Genomic DNA, 19,734 nt, shown 5'->3' on the forward strand with positions numbered 1-19,734 from the left:
TCAATTTGCGCTAGTTCCCCTTGCAATTCCTCTACTTTTCCCTCGTGTTCTTTCTCAAATCCTTCCCCAATTCGTGAATATTGGACCACTCAACGACTTACCCCGTATCATCTTACCTTTGACTCCATAGCCATAAGGCATCTAGGAATACTCTTGATTTGGTCGGAGTAGTCGAACTTGATGAAGGAGGCAGGCTAGCTTTGATGGAGAGATTATCGCTAGCCCACAACCACTACTTCATCTTCTTATTTATCATCGGACTTGTCGAGGGTGTATCCATGGCCAACAAAAGGGCTTAGCTTGCTTGTCCTTCTTGTATGGTTTCCCATTGTTGAAGAAGGGCTTCTTCTTGCACTTCTTCTTCTCCTTGTCCTTGCCCTCTCTCATGCCCTTCTTCTTGTTTGGGCAATCTGCAATGAAAAATGACCTAGATCACCATAATTGTAGCATTGTTTTTGGGGCTTGGATGGTGATTTGGAGGTCTAGCTTCCTTCACCCTTCTCCCCCATGCCGTATGAGATTCCGAAAATTTGCTTCAAAACTCGTACCACCACAACTACTAAGCTCCCTAGAAAGGGAACCTTGTGGTGCATTGAGATTGTGGCAATGCTTTGAGCTCGAAAGTGGATGGGATGGTTGTATATGATCGTTGGGCCCATTCATAGATATGTGTAGCACGTGTGTGGCCTTTTTGCGTTTCATGTGTCAGTGTTGGTATGATTGGTGTTGGTGGTGGTGTGGTTAGTTGTCCCTATGGTCGGAATGTGTGTGAAAGGAAGTGGCGTTGGCCTGCTGATTTTTGTTATTGATGTGGGTGTGAGGGAGAGCTACTGTGTCACTACCTTGCCAAAGGGAGGAGTCTGTTGCACTGCCAACCTTCCACTCTTCCACGTGTTACCAACAACACCTAAAAAAAGAACACCAATAGAAAAAGGTCCCATGAATGTGAGCGGCGAGGCGCAAGAAAATTTCTAGTTATATTATGCCTCTGAAACCCTTGATTTTTTTGAGAAATCCCATAAAACTTTATTATGTCATCACAATGTTTACAAGGACGAAGATAAGATCACCGGGTTGGCCTAACCAAACATGACTCAACATTCGAGATTCTAAATTTGTGGCTAAAAGGGAATGTAGAAAGTGTAGTAGCCCTAGCCGTTATTTCATGTACTATAGCTCCAAAGTTTGCACCACTTCCCTCCTTGATCGCATCCATCGCCACCTTGCAATTTGAAGCAAAAAAAATTCTCGGAACATAGAGATCTTCGCCAGTGCCAAAGCTTCTCGGATTACCAAAGTCTGAAGGACCTGGGGATCGCATAGTCTCCTCATGACCACCACGGATGCCCCCTGAAAAATGCCTGACTCATTGCGACGTATGGCACTGACTGCACCAAAATTTCCATCTCTAGATACTGTCGCGTCCACATTGAGCTTAACGTGGTCAAGTGGTGGCGGTAGCCACTACGTTGGCCTTGGCGACGTCGTTGACCTTGATCCCACATTTGCACCTTGCATAAATTTGATATCTTCCAGATATCAAGCAATGGATTGGTCTGTGGCAAAAGGAATGAAACACATCCTCATGTATAGCTTTTCGGCGCGCACTCCAAATCACCCAAAGAGTCACTACCATCAATATAAACTGATTCGGTAGCAACAAATCGCTCATGGCGAAAAGCCATAATTTAGCATCAGTCTCATTGGTCTATGTTGCACCATCTCTTTGTTTGACAGCCCCAGACGCTCCTTGCCATACTACAACCGTTGAGTGAGTGACGCCAGCTATCCAAGGCTCTACAAAGAGGGCAACCCACATGTGGTGGCCATATTCCATCCTTGGAGGACATCACCGGTGGGAAGTGAATGTTGTGCAAGACTCCACGAGAAACACTCTTAACTTAGATGGCACATAAGTTTTCCAAAGAGACAACCATTCCTTGGACTCCGCAGCTGGGTTTGAAACGTCTTCCCTCTTCTCTAATCATGCTTCTCTCCCAAGATTAACTTCAACAAACATTTCGTATGCTGAACGAACTGAGAATCACCCCTTTGGATCATCATTCCATGCCCAGAAGTCATCAACTTGACGTGTACAGAGAGGAATATGTAAAATGGCTTCAACATCGACGGGAAAAATACCTCCCTGTTCCGGTCTATGATCTCTGACACAACTCGAGGCAGGTTAGAAACATGGGATGAAAATGTCTTCATGATCCCTTGTTGAGGGATCCATATTCGCCTTGAAGTACCTTCTCCAATTCTTCGAATAATGCCTTGGTTAATCAAGACCGTCAGCCACGTTGTGCCAAACTTGCGACGGGTGAGGACCCAGTTCTGCTTCTAGAACAGTACAAGAGGGGAAGTAGGTTGCTCTTAAAGTTAGAGCGCTCGATGAGTTTGGCTCATTAAAAATCCGTCATGCTTGCCTAGACAATAGAGCAAGATTGAAGATTTCTAAATCACGAAAACCCAAGCCACCAAGATTCTTCGGCCATGCCATAACATCCCAAGCAACCCAACAAGGTTTCCGTTTGTCACTTTTATTCCCCAACCAAAACTGATATATAATTGATGTCACACCCTCGCAAAATCCCCTGGGTAGCCTGAAGCATGCCATCCAATACACCGGAATTGCCCGTGCCATTGATTTTATTAGAATTTTTTTTCTTGCTGCTGATAATTTAGCCTATCACTTTCTCCCATACCTTATCTAGATATTTGAAAGTGCCATTTTTGGACTGTCTCACATCTGTCATACCCAAATATTTATCACCAAGTGAAACCCTCGGAAGTCAGAATATAATCCAGTAAAGTCGGATGGACCCAAGGCCCACGGCCTTGAAAAACCTGCCCCTCATTTCAAACCCACCAATTCCATCTGAACCCCTAAAGAAAAATCCATCTGAAGAAAATTAGCATCACCTAGCCGCCGCCGCCGGGGAACATGGCCGCGCGGCGGTATACCGAGCACGAGGAGGCGCTCGAGATCAAGTCCCTTCGGCGCATCATCGCCGCCTACATCAAGTACGCGAATCCCCGATCCCCATCCTCTCCTTCCTCCGCGAACCCTCCCGTTCCATCCTCATCGCTTCGGGCTCTCCAACCCCCGCCGCCATCGCCGCCGGTCCTCGGAGCGAGATTGAAAGGTCGTGTAGAAGGGGAGCGCGGCAGTTCCAGGGCGCTGCTTCGAGCTGTGGCCCGATTGGGTGGACTGGAGCTCGCGGTGGAGCTCAGTCCGAGTTCATGGTCGTCTCCTTCTGAGTTGTAGGGTTTAGGAATGGTTGCCCCAGTTCGAGTTCACTGGCGGCGATGGCGGGGGGCTAAGGCTTTGCTGTGTGCTCGACTGTTTGGGTTTCGTGAACAGCACCCCCCCCCCCCCCCCCCCCCCCCCCTCTTTGTGCTGGCGCATGGGTCGGATAAGATAGATTCAGTATGTAAACATTGATGTATTGGAGCTGATAGTGGATTGGATTGCGAGCAACCACGTCAGTCTGAAGGTTGGGGATGGGAGTGGCCGTTTATTTAATCATGTTATAGATGGAAAAAATCAATAGATAAACACCAATAATGCGGAGTTTCCTGGCATCCTTGCATTTGATTGTTGCTGATTGAAGCCATTGAGGGTGTGTAAAATGGTTGAGAAGCGACAGTGGATTGGATTTGCTAGCAACCACGTCAGTCCGAACGTTATGGATGGGTGATCCTCAAAAAAAAAACGTTATGGATGAGTGTGCCTGTTTTTTAATCATGTTAGAGGGAAACAAAAAAGATAACCACGCAATGCGGAGTTTCCTGGCACCCTTGCATTTGATTGTTGCGGATTGAAGTTGTTGGAGGGTGTGTAAGATGGTCAAGAAATGTGGCTATATTAATCAGAGTGCGCACATGGCGAACTAACTGATATGAATGCTAGGATTTAGTTGGTCTGTTGGATGTACTTAAAACACCATATTCAGGACATGTATATTTTTCCAGGTCTTGATTTCTTTGACGTTTCATCATTGATGTCACACAATTATGATGTTTGCTGCTTTTTATTGATTAGTGATAGCACAAAATGATATCTATAGAAGATAAAGACATGGAAACGGCATACCCCCTTTCTTTCCTGTTCTCTTCGAATATCAAAATACTGTTGTTTTGCTTTTGTAACAGCTATCAAGATGCAGCAGAGAAAGATGTCAAGAGATATGAACGTTCATTCAAAAAGCTTTCTCCTGCCCACAAGGTTTAGTTTTCATAGGGTCACCCCACATTCACCTTTTTTATTTATCCAGGTTATATAATGCTATATGCTCTCTGATGTCTTTCTCTGTTCAGGAACTTCTGTTTCACCTTGGTCTTAAGTACCAACGATTGAGATGGTAAGTAATATTTTGTGCTTAATGCTGAACCACCTATCTGTCAAGCTGTACATCATCTGAAATAGTGGTTTGTTAACTGTAATTTATTCATTTAGTCTATATGGAATCACCAAACCTCACTTTTTCAGATCTTTGATATGACTCTGGGTAATTGATTCATTTTATCCATATTTATCTGAGATTTAATGATGATGCTCTATGTTCAAGCCATCGGCTTATTATGAAGAAAAAACTACCTATACCCTTTTCAAATTAAGTTTGGCCATGCTTGTTCAATATCTGTCCTTTGTTTTGGCACTTGTGCATTATAGATATGTTTAAAATATGTGCTATAAATCAGTATCAGATGAATGACATGTAAGACAGGGACGGAGCTAGAAAATTTATACTAGGTGGTTGGTTGGGGGAGGAGTTAAACAAAGAACCTCACATGTGAGGTATTGCCAGGGCAATACATTAGAAATCGGGGGTAAACATTTTTTTACCATGGGGGTAACTATGCCCCCCTGCTCCATCCATGTGTAGCACTATCTGTACAGAAGCCTTTGTGCGTATAGCGTACTGTTCAGTACTGATTGATTCAACATTTTGACTACTGTTATTTGATGCATAATTACTTGCAGGTGTATATCCATGAATACATCTTTTATCATGAATATGCTTGAGGTATGGTCTTTTTGAGACTGTTTGATGAAAACTGCAATGCACGTGATGGTATTCTTAAAAAAGAAAGAACTGCAGGCATTTGAACCTCCTTTCGACATGAGTCAGTGTGTAGATGGTGATTGTCATGATTGTGCAGAGCACATGCACGGGCATAGTCATGCTGATACCATAAATAATTCCGAATTGCTTGCTCAGCATTGTTGCCCAGAGGAAGGTGCAAATACTAGAGAAACTGAGAACAAGAAGGTAATTTCTCAGTCTGAATCAGTTTATTTCTTAAAACATTAAACATGATAATGAGTGTTTTCACTTAGAAGTCTGTTACTCTGTTATCATATTTTTTGATTACAGCATTGGTGATATGTTGCTGAATTCCCCTTTATGTTGCATGTATAGTTTGACTGATTTATATTAAACAGGATGAGGAAGTCCACATGGTGGGTTCCTCCCAGCCTGCTGCCTGCAATTTGGGGATATCCCAAGGTGAAGATAAATCATGTAATGATGGTAAAGATGCGAGTGCAGCTGCTAACTGTCAAGATACAGATTGCTTTGCATCTTCTACTGATGAAAATGTAAGCTCATGTTGCAAGATCCGTTTTTATTCCAAATAATTCACATATGCATAATTCAAAATTCTTATCAGACAAGATTTTGAAATGTCTAAATGACTAGTGCACAAACATGGCATGCTTGTTATGTTCTCTTTGAGAACTTGTAATATATCTCTGGCGACATCAGTCAATATATTACCACTACCATTACTTAATAACCCTGATAATTCTGAACTTTTGATTGTGATATGTGCTGAATTTAGGACTAGATTCAAATGTACTTTATAAAGACTCTTCTGTAAATAGGGCATGTGATGAATAGATTTATCCCCAAGTTATTTCAGGAGGCTGTATTGCAAAAATATGCCTGGCAAAGAGTAAACCAGGTAATGTACTGGTACTCTTTCTTCCAGGTACCAATCCTTGTGGGTTTTGTTGCATAGTCACTTTCTTGGAAAAGTTTGACATTTTTTAAAGAGCTCCATAGTGTTAGAAAATACAAATAGGACATTCACCTGTGTTTTTGGATTTCTACATAAAAGTGGGTCATATGGCGTTTATTTGTGCCTTCAAGGGATTTATTCAAAAGTTCAAAGATTCACTGGGTGAATTTTGAACCAATTTAAGCCAAACTGGAACCTGGCAACATGCAGTTCCTTTTTCTCGAATACGCAGGAAAGCTGCACAGCATTGCACTAATAACAAATGTACCTAGAGTACAAACACACCCACATACTCCACTAAAACAGCTATAAACAGAGCGCCACAAGCAAGAAAAAGCACGACCAACACTCAACCATGGCCAAACTACGACTCTCCCATGGTCAGCCTGGCCAAGCCTTTTGCCCCAGCCATGCACCAATGCTGCTCCTCCTCTTTAATAGCCAGCAGCACCTTCTGGACATTAGGTGAACTCCCATTGAGGGCACAATCATTTCGATGCTTCCAAATCATCCAAGCACAAAGGGTGATCAAGGAGTTCAACCCAGCCTGCATAGAAACTGGCACCATAGAGATGGTTCAGTACCACAAGCAAAAGAAATGTACAGAAGGTGATTTGGAGTGCCAGGTCAGGTAACCTGCAGCTTAGCCAGAGTGATTGAGCCGTCCGTGCCATGCCATAGCCTCCCCACCAAAATTTAAGGATTGGACATAGGAAACTCCCATCAGATAAAGTTAAAATTGGAAATGGTTCAGCTTTTCTAATTTGCAGAACCAGTCGATGCTTCAGCTAACAGCGAACTATTCATAAAGTTAGGACAGGATATCACAAAGCATCTCACGAACACCTTTCAGTTTATCAAGAACTGAGTCCTGTTCTATAATATAATCATTTGTGCCTTCTATTTGAAGATAATAATGTGTTTAAATAACTGTTGATTATAACAAATCTGTTTTCTTCATTTCAGATAACTCCAGGGCACCGCAGGGCTCCATCTTTGCCACTGGATGTTCCTCCAGTTGATGTTGACAAAGTAATTGTTGTTATCATTTGATACATTCTCCTTTTGCCTGCATTTGATACATTCTCCTTTTCTTGGCGTTGACAAAGTAATTGTTCTTCTCAGAATTCTATCTGCTTTGATTCATCTAGCATTCACTTTTTTAACTATTTATGTAGGTAAGATGTATCATAAGAAATATTGTGAGAGATTGGGCCCAGGAGGTAATTTTCTGTTCAACTGTAGATTGTTTTAGAATGTGCTTGATGTAGACCTTCTATTTTTCTGCACTGTCCTAATGTTGATCTTTTTACCTTTAATTGTTTTTGTCCCAGGGTCAAATTGAACGTGATGAGTGCTATAAACCAATTCTTGAGGAACTTAATCGTCTTTTTCCTGACCGAAGCAGGTAAACATGCATTGTCTCTTATTGTTTCAGTAATGAAGAGCTACTGTACATTTTCAAATCATTTGCTAAGATTAAGAATTGATCTTGATTTAAGAGTGGATACTGGCAATAGTTTTTTGTCGTTGTGGGATAGACGGATAGTTGGTTGATAGGAATATCTAACAGTGTCATCTCCTTTGTGTTTGTGTTCACTAGTCTGCTTGCATGGCGGGTGGGGCTGGGGATTATTATAATGAAAACTGGCAAATCGTTTCAGATAGTATTGTTTTCTCAGTAATGATGGAAACGTGTTTTGAAGCTGCTCAGCGCTCCCAGAACCCTGTGAGGCTGAGCCTTCCTATTTTTCTATTTGTTCAATGAATCATGCAGAAGGAACAAATTGACAATGTTCTTGCAGATTCGTGTTTTGTCTTTGTACTCTTGTATCTTTGATTACAGGCGCACTGGTACTACTATTTATTAGCACATTTCCTTCAGGCTTTTGCTATATTAGTCTATTATCTTGGGTCAGAAGCACGTGATAAATGCCACCAAAACCTAAGACTGCGGAGCAAATTACTGTTCTTTTAGACGCTATTGATGGTGGATCCAAGCATTTCCATTGACGTCACAAACAAACAGAAGTTTTTTTCCTTCCAGATTTACTTCTAGTTTCCAGCACTGATCTGTGTATGTTCTGAAAATCACAGGCCACCTTCATGTTTAGTCCCTGGTGCTGGGCTTGGGAGATTGGCTCTGGAGATCTCTTCTCTGGGTACTGTATGGTGATGTTCAGTTGAAGATTAGCCAATACAATATATTTCTTGAATTCTGTATTGTATTCCCTTGAACAGGTTTTGTAAGCCAGGGAAATGAGTTCTCATATTACATGATGATCTGTTCAAGTTTCATTCTAAACCAGTATGCCAATCTATTAACTCTGTGCTACAGATATTATAAGCAATCGGCATCTTTATCAAACTGTGTTCATAATGCTAATAATACCACATATTTCTATCAGCACCCAAGAGGCCAATGAATGGACCATTTATCCTTGGATACACAACAATTGCAATTCTCTTTCAGACAAAGATCAACTTCGGGCTGTTTCATTTCCTGATATTCATCCCTCAAGGTATTGAGTACACCATGTTTAACTTCTTTATTTTCAGTGTCAGCACCTCTACAAAAATAATGTTTTCCCATGCATCATTCTTTGTACATTTGGTGCAAAGCTGTACATTTGGGATATATGTATTATTGAGTGCATTTAGATTATAGTATTTCCATGGGCCCAAGTACAGTTATGCTGACTACATTTGTAGGTAAATTGTGTTGTAGGATTCTGTATGAAATACAAATCAGCTTATGGAATATTTGAGAAGATCAAAGTGCATTATGGGTCCTCAAACTATTTCTGGGGTGTCATATAGGTCCTGGACCTTGAAAATCGTCACCTGGGTCCATGGAAATAGTTTTGAGGGCCCAACTTTTTTATCCACACAATTTTGACTTTTGGATGTTAATTTTTTTTTTGGCATTAAAAATTGTGTCGTTGCATAGTTACATTTGACTTCCTAATCTAAATTTTGTTTCATTTGAGTTTGAGTTTACTGATAGAGCTTGTTTCAGTCTGCTGGCATTATTTATACTGTAGGCAAAAGCTGAAATTTTATTTCTATTGAGTGTGGACTTTGATTTCTCGCGGATACACTGATTGTCATATGTTTGTATGCTTCACGTTGGTATATTTAGCTCACTTGTATTGGGTCCTCTTTTCTATTAACAGTGCTGGGATAACCGAAGGATTTTCGATGTGTGCTGGAGATTTTGTAGAGGTCTACAATGAGGAAAGCCAAGAATGTAAGATCACTTGCTCTCTTACGATTGGGGCTTTTAGTAAACTAAGCAGGGGTCAAACAAACAAGAACAACAACAAAGCCTTTCAATCCCAAACAAGTGGGGGTAGGCTAGAGCTGAAACCCATCTCACACGATGTTGGATAAGCTTCTCTTCAATTGGTGCTACCCCAACTCTATCACGTATATCATCAATCCGGACCCGATCCTTTCTTGTGTGGCCACATATTCATGTCAGCATGCACATCTCTGCTACACCTAACTGTTGGACATGACACCTTTTAGTTGGACAGGGGTCAAAATGATTTATGATTTGAAGAGTGTTCTGGGGCCCTTTGGCTTGTGGTGCACATATTTGCCACATGAACTATTGGTTATTATGTTAAAGGAATACTGAACGTTCTTCTCACGGACCAGGAAAGCTTCTAGTTTTAGGTGCATTAATGATGAAAAAATTGACCCTTACACGACTTTCTCAACTAAAGAGTTATATGTTGTTTCAGAATCAGCTTAACTGTGCTTTTGCTTGCTACAATCCTCCATTAAAGAGGCATGTAACTGCAGGAAACTGAAATAAGGTGGTTGGATTGTTAGACGCAGTGTGGTTAAATAATTATTGACACATGGATACTCCTGTAATGGGGTCAGTCCATCACTCCATCTTGTCTAAGCATATAAACGTGTTAATAATTGCAAGCTGCATCTTGTTTGTATCCTAAAAGGAGAGAAAGTTTGAGCTGATTTTGTTTGTCAGATTGTCGGAATTTGAAATCACAAGGAAAAGCATGATTTATTCTGTTGGGTTAAACTGCCAGATCATAATCTGTGGTGTTGTTGCATCATGTACATATGAAGTACAAAGCATGCTTTCGCGGGAAACATATTCAGTATTTTTTGTTCTGCTACTTTGTTTGGTTTTGTTTCAGGGCTGCATATAATACATAAATTGCGTTAGGAGTAATGCCTTTGTTAACTTTCAAAAGAAAAATCTCAACAGTTTTGTACTAATGTAGTGGGTGCCTGAGTGGTTGCAAAACAAGCCTGTAATTTAATCTGCTTTGCGTTTGTCGGTATTAACTTGGAGAGGACTAAAGCACACCCCTTCTGTAACCATGTAGGCTACTGATGCATTATTACTTTTCTCATGGATGACAACAAGTTGAAGTCCTCTTGGAGTTCAATGTTCTTGCATTTCTCTGTTTACTGCTTGCATTATTACTTTTCTCATTTTGTATAGTCCGTACTTGCGTAATGGATAAATGCTGTTTTGACACTCTTACAATTCTTATCTGCTCTTCCAGCTGCATGGGATGCTGTTGTAACTTGCTTCTTCCTCGATACGGCACACAATATTGTTGAATATATTGAGATAATATCAAAAATTCTCAAAGATGGTGGAGTGAGTTCACTTGCTCTAAGATTTTAATTAGGATATATGTTCTTCATGAGAACCAGTAGTGCACATGTTATTTTGTGAGCTGATTGGTAGGAAGTCATTATTTAGTATAAGTTGTTTCTCCACTCTCCAATGCTATTATACCTGCTCTTTCTGTATTTACTATAATCAATAAGTAACTGCGGCAATTTGAATCAACAGGTCTGGGTAAACATGGGTCCGCTTCTTTATCACTTTGCTGATGCCTATGGACCAGATGATGTAATTACTCTTTTCTTGACCCCCATTATTTATACTAATTGAAGGTGGCATTATCAGTTGACATAATTTGTCTCCTTGAACTCAGGATATGTCTATCGAACTAAGTTTGGAAGACGTGAAAAGGGTAGCTTACCATTATGGATTTGTGATGGAGGTGAGGGTTTATGCACTATAAATTGACTATCGCTGTTTCCACAGATTTTATTAACATGCAATTTTGCAGGTGGAGAAAATGATAGATACCACTTACACAGCAAATATGGTATCGATGATGCAGGTAAACTACTAACAGTTGACTGAATTATGTGACGTATAACATTGAATTCAATCTATGTACGACAACCGGTCTTATCTCAGCATCTGGTTTGAGTCGCAGAATCGATACCGCGCGGCATTTTGGACGATGAGGAAGGATGCGTCTCGGTCGAAAGCTAAAAAGCGGCAGTGAGGCGAAGATCCCCCGTTTGGTGTGAAATTCGCGTCAAAGTTGTTAGAAATTTAGAAAGAGTGATTTGGGTCGGTCCCATTGGTGATGTTTATCCTGGGACAAACGAGGATGATGTGTTTGGTGCCGCCATTGTCGCACCATGATATACTAGTGTTGATACTTGGACCTCAGAGCGAAACTGTGCTGTGAATCCTGTGATATAATTTGCTTGGCGTCACTTCACTTCTAGCAAACGGCGACGTGATGTGCCCCGAAAGAAGGGTTGACCATTACTTGGTGTGGGGGTGACGTGCAGCCGATAGTCTATCTGGAAACAACGAGGAATCCAAAAGAATTTAGCACTCCCTCCATTACATAATGTATCGCATATAGATTTCTTAAAAAGTCAAAATTTACAAACTTTGACCAAGTTTGTAGAGAAAAACATATAGATCTAGAATATGAAATACATATCCTAGGGTACATCACAAGACATACTTTCATGTTGTCTCTAGAATACGAAATACATATCCTAGGGTACATCACAAGTCACACTATGCATCTGATGAAGATGTGCAATGCTGTGAGGCGTCCGATAGAATGAGAATAGATGGGCTGTCTAATTTGGCGCTTTGTTCAGCTGGGTTCTGGTCCCCTAATTAGCTTTTGCTGTGCTTGCAGTTAAGACTTGCGGTGGTATCCTGCCCCCTGCTGGCTTTTGGTGTAATAGGCTGTAGTAGTATTGAGATTGTTGAATTTGCCCCCGCAAAAAAAAAAGATGATTGTTGAATTTGATGCTGTCCAGGTTTTTGCCTCATGGCATTCGTTTCGACGGCGGGCAAATGAAGTGGGTTTCCTGGCAGTGCTTGAGCTCGCATTACCTCTCTCCCTACCCCCTAATTGTTTCTAGAAGTATTGTATTTACGTTCATTTGCGATGTAAAGGAGTTATAGGCCGGTTCGGAAAAAAAAATCACAAGTCATACTTTTATGTTGTCTATATTTGATATTGTAGATATAAATAGGTTTCTGTTGATCAAAGATTGTTAAGTTTAACTATCAAAAAATCTATATATTATAAAATGGAGTGAGTAGTAAACATACTTTGTTGGCTACCTTTAAGACCCAAGCCAAACATGTTGGGTACTAAAATAAAAAAGCACCGTTGCCGGGGATCGAACCCACTTCATTCGCCCGCCGTCGAAACGAATGCCATGAGGCAAAAACCTGGACAGCATCAAATTCAATTGCGATGTAAAGGGGTTATAGGCCAGTTCAAAAAAAATCACGAGTCATACTTTTATGTTGTCTATATTTGATATTGTAGATATAAATAGGTTTCTGTTAATCGAAGATTGTTAAGTTCAATTATCAAAAAATCTATATATTATAAAACGGAGTGAGTAGTAAACATACTTTGTGGGCTACCTTTAAGACCCAAGCCAAACATGTGGGTACTAAAAAACAAAAAACGCCGTTGCCGGGGATCGAACCCGGGTCACCCGCGTGACAGGCGGGAATACTTACCACTATACTACAACGACTTGCTTGTGCTTGCATCGAACTGAAGCTAACTTGACTGTTATCAACTAGCTCCCTCAGGCCCCACCAAGCAGCTAAGCACGCTGGCTCTGTTCTTGCCTTCACTAGTAGGTTCCGCCACAGACAAAGTCCCCCTTGTTTTCTAGCAGCACCGTGCTCCACGTGATCTGTGCCTTCTCCTTCATGAACTCCCCCATTATCAGAGAAATCTTTCTCGTCCGCACGCCGGGGACCAGTACACCATCACCGTAATAACCCTTTTTTTTCCAGATTCCGCAATATAACCCTACTCATGAACGCCAGGGACCGAGCACCCTGAGTTGTGGGAGTTATGGACGTCCATGCAACCGAGTTTTTTCTCTTCCAAAAATGATCCAGATCTATTATCAAAGTTCATCGAAAGTACAAAGTATCTCAAACATAATAAAAAAATTACATTAAGAGCCTGTTCGGCAGCTCTCCGGCTCCGCAGCTCCGCTCCTGAAGCGGCCGGAGCGGAGCGGCCTGCGGTGTATTTTCTGGGAGTTGCGAAAGTGGTGCTCCGTCAGCTCCCGTATTCTACGGAGTTGGACAATTCCCGAACAGGGCCTAAGATTCCAAGACCACCGAATAATCACTACCGCCGTCAGAATGAGCCGTCGACGCGCCGTTGTCGCCACTCCCCCAGTGGCAGAGCCACGTTGAGAGGAGTGTGGTCGATTGACCACACAGGTTTTTGGCAAATCCTCTGTACACAAGTAGAAATCATGTATGTTTTTTATAAAATTAGTGAAAACACATGTATTTGACATCACAGATTTGAAATGACATCACAGACTTCTGATCCCGGCACCGCCACTGCGCTCCCCTATCGGAGCCAGCTTGACCTTGTCGATTATATAGCCGGAAAGTCTTCGTGCATGTGCCCCTAAGGACTAGCACTCTGGAGCCGCAGTTTTCATCGTTGAACCTTGAATAGATTTGAAGCACCTGACACCAAATCTCGCCATTTGACAATAAACCATAACCTCACCGCCCCAAGGAGATGGCACGAATCTACGTCGGAGCTTCATCGACAATGTCCAGATGGACGAACTCGAGGAGGATCTGAGCACGGAAAACAAACTCCAGATAGAAGCGCCACACCTGCAAGGACTAAAACCCTAGCCTAAACTACTAACCGGGGCGGAAGCACTGGGATCCCCCCACCCCAACCACTGGTCACTGGAGCGGCATGCAGAGGGGAGGCAAATACACAGGCTCATGGCGACTTCATGGCGGCTTCACATCAAGGCTCTTCCAGTACTCATGGCCGGTCTCGGCCATTGTGACGGCGGTAGACGAAGGAGAATTGGAGGAAGTGGCAGTGCGCCGGTGACTTGGATGGAGGGAGATGGGGCATGGAGGGGGTCAGGTTTTGTGGCGTCACCATCCGGCTATAAATAACAGGTGCCCAGGCAGGCGGAGCAGTGGCTTGAATGCGGGTGCCCTAAGTTGGCTTCTCGTTCACCGCGCGCTATGAATGCCGGGAAGACGGACTGCCGATTAACCGGCTTGAATGCAGTAGGAAGTGGTCTCATCGTCCCGTTTGGTCACGTCCACTATGAACCGACATGAAGAATGTAGCGCGGAGAGCAAGCGAACATGGCGGGAGAGGCGGAGCAACGGCTTTAATGGGGGACTCTTGGAGTTGGCGTCTTATTCGCCGCACCGGTATGAATGTCGGGTAGGCGGATGGTCGGTTAACCGGCTGAATGTAGTCGAAAGCCATCACGTCATGTCATGTCCGATTTGAACCAACATGAATGTGTCGCAGAGGTGAGCGGATGCGATGGCGGGTTATTGGATGGGTCCGTATTGCCAGATGAATGCGGGGTGGAGGTGAGCGGATGCAGTAGGAGAGGGTTTTTGGGTGGGTCCTCATTGCCAGATGCATACATGATGGACGTATGGACGCCCGCAAACCGCCCGCAATTTGGTTTTGGTTTGTGAGATTTTGGACATCTGAATTGGTGCGGACAATTTTGGTAACCACCGTTGGACAGCTAAAAATGCTCGGACTGATCTCGATTCGAATATTTAGGGGCAATTTGATGGTCCATATTGGAGTTTCCCTAATCACTAGTGTTGTTGCCTTTGGCCGGTGGGCCATTCTTTTCTTCCTTTTCCCCTTCTATTTTGTGTAAACAACTGAAAACACTCAATAACTCATGGACAAGCATCTAAGCAATGGCATGAGAAGTTCAACACTACTCTGACATCTGTTGGCTTTGTTGTTAACGGAGTTGGCAAATGTGTATACTATCGCTATGGTGGGGGCAAAGGAGTTATACTGTGTTTGTATGTTGATGACATACTAATATTTGGGACCCACCTCAAAGTCATTGAGGAGGTCAAGGCCTTTCTATGTAATAACTTTGAGATGAATGATGTTATCTTGAACATCAAGCTACTGAGAAATACTGAGGGTGGAATTACACTTTTGCAATCCCACTATGTTGAGAAGATTTTGAGCCGTTTTGGATATTCGGACTGCAAACCTTCTACAACACCATATGATCCTAGCGTCCGGATTCGAAACCTCGAAGGCACGGCTGTAGATCAATTGAGATATTCTCAAGTGGTTGGTTCACTAATGTACCTAGCTTGTGCTACTTGTCCTGACATCTCATTTGGTGTGTGCAAACTGAGTCGGTTTGTTTCCAATTTAGGAGATGTGTATTGGCATGCTGTTGAGCGAGTGATGCGTTACTTGCAAGGTAATGCAAACTATGGTATTCACTATTCTGGGTACCTAACGGTACTTGAAGAGTATTGTGATTCTAATTGGATATCTGATGCTGATGAGATGAAAGCCACAAGTGGATATATCTTTACACTTGGTGGTGGTGCTGTTTCCTGAAAGTCTTGCAAGCAGACGATCTTAACCAGATCGACTATGGAAGCAGAACTCACAACATTAGACACATCATGCGTCGAAGCAGAATGGCTTCGAGTGAAGGAAATATGCCCTAGAGGCAATAATAAAGTTATTATTTATTTCCTTATTTAATGATAAATGTTTATTATTCATGCTAGAATTGTATTAACCGGAAACTTGATACATGTGTGAATACATAGACAAACAGAATGTCACTAGTATGCCTCTACTTGACAAGCTTGTTGAATCAAAGATGGTTAAGTTTCCTAGCCATAGACATGAGTTGTCATTTGATTAACGGGATCACATCATTAGAGAATGATGTGATTGACTTGACCCATTCCGTTAGCTTAGCACTTGATCGTTTAGTATGTTGCTATTGCTTTCTTCATGACTTATACATGTTCCTATGACTATGAGATTGTGCAACTCCCGTTTACTGGAGGAACGCTTTGTGTGCTACCAAACGCCACAACGTAACTGGGTGATTATAAAGGTGCTCTATGATAACCCACAAGTATAGGGGATCGCAACAGTTTTCGAGGGTAGAGTATTCAACCCAAATTTATTGATTTGACACAAGGGGGGCCAAAGAATACTCTCAAGTATTAGCAGCTGAGTTGTCAATTCAACCACACCTGGAAACTTAGTATCTGCAGCAAAGTGTTTAGTAGCAAAGTAATATGATAGTAGTGGTAACGGTAGCAAAAGGTAACAGTAGCAAAAGTAATGTTTTTGGTTTTTTGTAGTGATGATAGCAATAGCAACGGGAAAGTAAATAAGCGAAGAACAATATATGGAAAGCTCGTAGGCAATGGATCGGTGATGGAGAATTATGCCGGATGCGGTTCATCATGTAATAGTCATAACCTAGGGTGACACAGAACTAGCTCCAGTTCATTGATATAATGTAGGCATGTATTCCGAATATAGTCATACATGCTTATGGAAAAGAACTTGCATGACATCTTTTGTCCTACCCTCCCGTGGCAGCGGGGTCCTAATGGAAACTAAGGGATATTAAGGCCTCCGTTTAATAGAGTACCGGAACAAAGCATTAGCACATAGTGAATACATGAACTCCTCAAACTATGGTCATCACCGGTAAGTATCCCGATTATTATCACTTCGGGGTTAGCGGATCATAACACATAATAGGTGACTATAGACTTGCAAGATAGGATCAATAACACTCATATATTGATGAAAACATAATAGGTTCAGATCTGAAATCATGGCACTCGGGCCCTAGTGACAAGCATTAAGCATAGCAAAGTCATAGCAACATCAATCTCAGAATATAGTGGATACTAGGGATCAAACCCTAACAAAACTAACTCGATTACATGATAGATCCCATCCAACCCATCACCGTCCAACAAGCCTATGATGGAATTACTCACGCACGGCGGTGAGCATCATGAAATTGGTGATGGAGGATGGTTGATGATGACGATGGCGACGGATTCTCCTCTGCAGAGCCCCGAACGGATTCCAGATATGCCCCCGAGAGGTTTTAGGGCTTGGCGGTGGCTCCGTATCGTAAAACGTGATGAATTCTTCTCTCTGATTTTTTCTCCCCGAAACACAATATATGGAGTTGGAGTTGGAGTCGGAGAGGCACTAGGGGGCCCACGAGGTAGGGGGCGTGCCCTAGGGGGGCAGGCGCGCCCCCACCCTCGTGGACAGGTGGTGGGCCCCCTGGCCTTCATCTTTTGCAGGTATATTTTATATTTTCCAAAAAGTTGCTCCGTGAAGTTTCAGGTCATTCCGAGAACGTTTGTTTCTGCACATAAATAACACCATGGTAATTCTGCTGAAAACAACGTCAGTCTGGATTAGTTCCATTCAAATCATGCAAGTTAGAGTCCAAAACAAGGGCAAAAGTGTTTGGAAAAGTAGATACGACGGAGATGTATCAACTCCCCTAAGCTTAAACCTTTGCTTGTCCTCAAGCAATTCAGTTGACAAACTGAAAGTGATAAAGAAAAACTTTTACAAACTCTGTTTGCTCTTGTTGTTGTAAATATGTAAAGTCAGCATTCAAGTTTTCAGCAAAGATTATAACTAACCACATTCGCAATAACGCTTAGGTATCAAGTTTACTCATACCAATAGCATAATCAACCAGCGAGCAATAATAATAAATCTCGGATGACAACACTTTTTCAAAACAATCATAATATGATATAACAAGATGGTATCTCGCTAGCCCTTTCTGAGACCGCAAAACATAAATGCAGAGCACCTTTAAAGACCAAGAACTGATTCATGGTAAAAGAGATCCAGTCAGGTCATACTCAATGTAAACTAACAATAATGAATGCAAATGACAGCGGTGCTCTCGAACTGGTTCTTTTTAATAAAAGGATGATGACTCAACATGAAAGTAAATAGATAGGCCCTTCGCAGAGAGAAGCAGGGATTTGTAGAGGTGACAGAGCTCGGTTTTGAAATAGAGGTGAATAATATTTTGAGAGGTATACTTTCATTGTCAACATAACAACCAAGAGATGGCAATATCTTCCATGCTACACACATTATAGGCGGTTCCCAAACAGAATGGTAAAGTTTATACTCCCCCTTCCACCAACAAGCATCAATCCATGGCTTGCTCGAAACAACGAGTGCCTCCAACTAACAAGAGTCCCAGGGGGAGTTTTGTTTGCAATTATTTTGATTTAGTTTGCATAAAGCATGGGACTGGGCATCCCGGTGACCAGCCATTTATCTCATGAGTGAGGAGCGGAGTCCACTCCTCTTGAGAATAACCCGCCTAACATGGAAGATACAGACAACCCTAGTTGATACATGAGCTATTCGAGCATACAAAACAGGATATTTATTTGAAGGTTTAGAGTTTGACACATACAAATTTACTTGGAACGGCAGGTAGATACCGTATATAGGTAGGTATAGTGGACTCATGTGGAATAACTTTGGGGTTTAGGGGATTGGTGTGACGACCGGATCGTTAAGCTACAGTAACCTCTACTAATGATGCCACGTCATCATGATTAATGTGGTTAATCTCACGTTAGTTCAAAACCGATCCAAAATTCAAATTTAAAATAAAGTCGAACAATAAAGTTTTCAAACAATAAAACTAAAATCTTCTAGAGGGGGAAAATAATCCATAATAAATATTAGAGGAGAGACCACATTTTTATAATGTGTTTACATGTTCAAAACTAAATAAGATAGTGATTTAAACGTTTAATTAAAAATGCCTTTTATTATTATGAAATGCTAGACTATTTTCTTTAGTGGTCAAACTTGTTATTAGAGAGGTTTAAATTACAACACTATTTTTGGTGCCAATTGTATATTTTAGAAAACAAAAAAAATTAAACAATAAAATAAAATAGAGAAGAAAATAAGTAAAACGGAAAACAAAAAAACTAAAATAAAAGCATAGGCCACCCCCTCTCCCATGGGCCTCGGCCCACCAGGCCACCACCTAGGCCGGCCCATCCCCACTCCTCCCCTTAACTCCCCACTCCCACCGAACCCTAACCTGTACCCCCCACGATTCCCCTTTCCCCTCGTCACCCTTCCAGCGCCGCCTCCCGCGCACACACGACACACGCACACAGACGTGCAGGGGAGGGGCGCCCCTATTCGGTCCCCTCCTCTCGACGCGCACGCGCCCAATGGCCGCCGCCTCCGCCCTGTAGCTCCTCCAACATCGCCGTACCGAGCCCCTCCGCCGGATCCCCCTCGTCCCAACCCCTCCCCGCCGGCTCCTCCAACCTCGCGCCGCACCCCTGCCTCTGTGGACGGCCTCGACCTCCACCGGCTTCACCGAGACCTCCACGAGCTCCGCTGTGAGCCTCTCCGACGACCCCCTCTCAACCTCGTCGCCGTAATCGCCGTTCGCGTCCTCCCGTTGCTACGCCCGGTGCCTTGCTCCGTGCACGACCAGGCTGCGCCC

At 42.6% G+C, this 19,734-nt stretch overlaps 1 protein-coding gene and 1 non-coding gene across 3 annotated transcripts; one reads left to right on the forward strand and one right to left on the reverse strand.

The window, feature by feature from the left end:
- The first annotated feature begins 2,794 nt into the window (after window positions 1-2,794).
- On the forward strand, window positions 2,795-11,598 carry LOC125524453 (carnosine N-methyltransferase-like). Of its 2 annotated transcripts, XM_048689511.1 has the most exons (19): window positions 2,795-3,027; window positions 4,159-4,231; window positions 4,324-4,367; window positions 4,991-5,033; window positions 5,109-5,279; window positions 5,453-5,608; window positions 5,932-5,973; window positions 6,997-7,062; window positions 7,209-7,253; window positions 7,365-7,438; window positions 8,128-8,192; window positions 8,272-8,338; window positions 8,439-8,552; window positions 9,207-9,280; window positions 10,578-10,675; window positions 10,874-10,933; window positions 11,019-11,087; window positions 11,157-11,210; window positions 11,310-11,598. In XM_048689511.1, the coding sequence occupies exons 1-19, from the start codon at window positions 2,948-2,950 to the stop codon at window positions 11,379-11,381; spliced, it is 1,467 nt and encodes a 488-aa protein (XP_048545468.1). In that variant the 5' UTR covers window positions 2,795-2,947; the 3' UTR covers window positions 11,382-11,598. The 2 variants fall into 2 exon arrangements, with proteins under 2 accessions (XP_048545468.1, XP_048545473.1); XM_048689516.1 differs by lacking the exon at window positions 5,932-5,973.
- Window positions 11,599-12,831: 1,233 nt separating this feature from the next.
- On the reverse strand, window positions 12,832-12,903 carry TRNAD-GUC. The gene has a single exon. It is a non-coding gene; the product is annotated as a tRNA-Asp (tRNA).
- Window positions 12,904-19,734: the final 6,831 nt, after the last annotated feature.

This window comes from Triticum urartu, chromosome 1 (assembly GCF_003073215.2).
Source record: "Triticum urartu cultivar G1812 chromosome 1, Tu2.1, whole genome shotgun sequence".
In the NCBI taxonomy this organism is placed as follows: domain Eukaryota; kingdom Viridiplantae; phylum Streptophyta; class Magnoliopsida; order Poales; family Poaceae; genus Triticum; species Triticum urartu.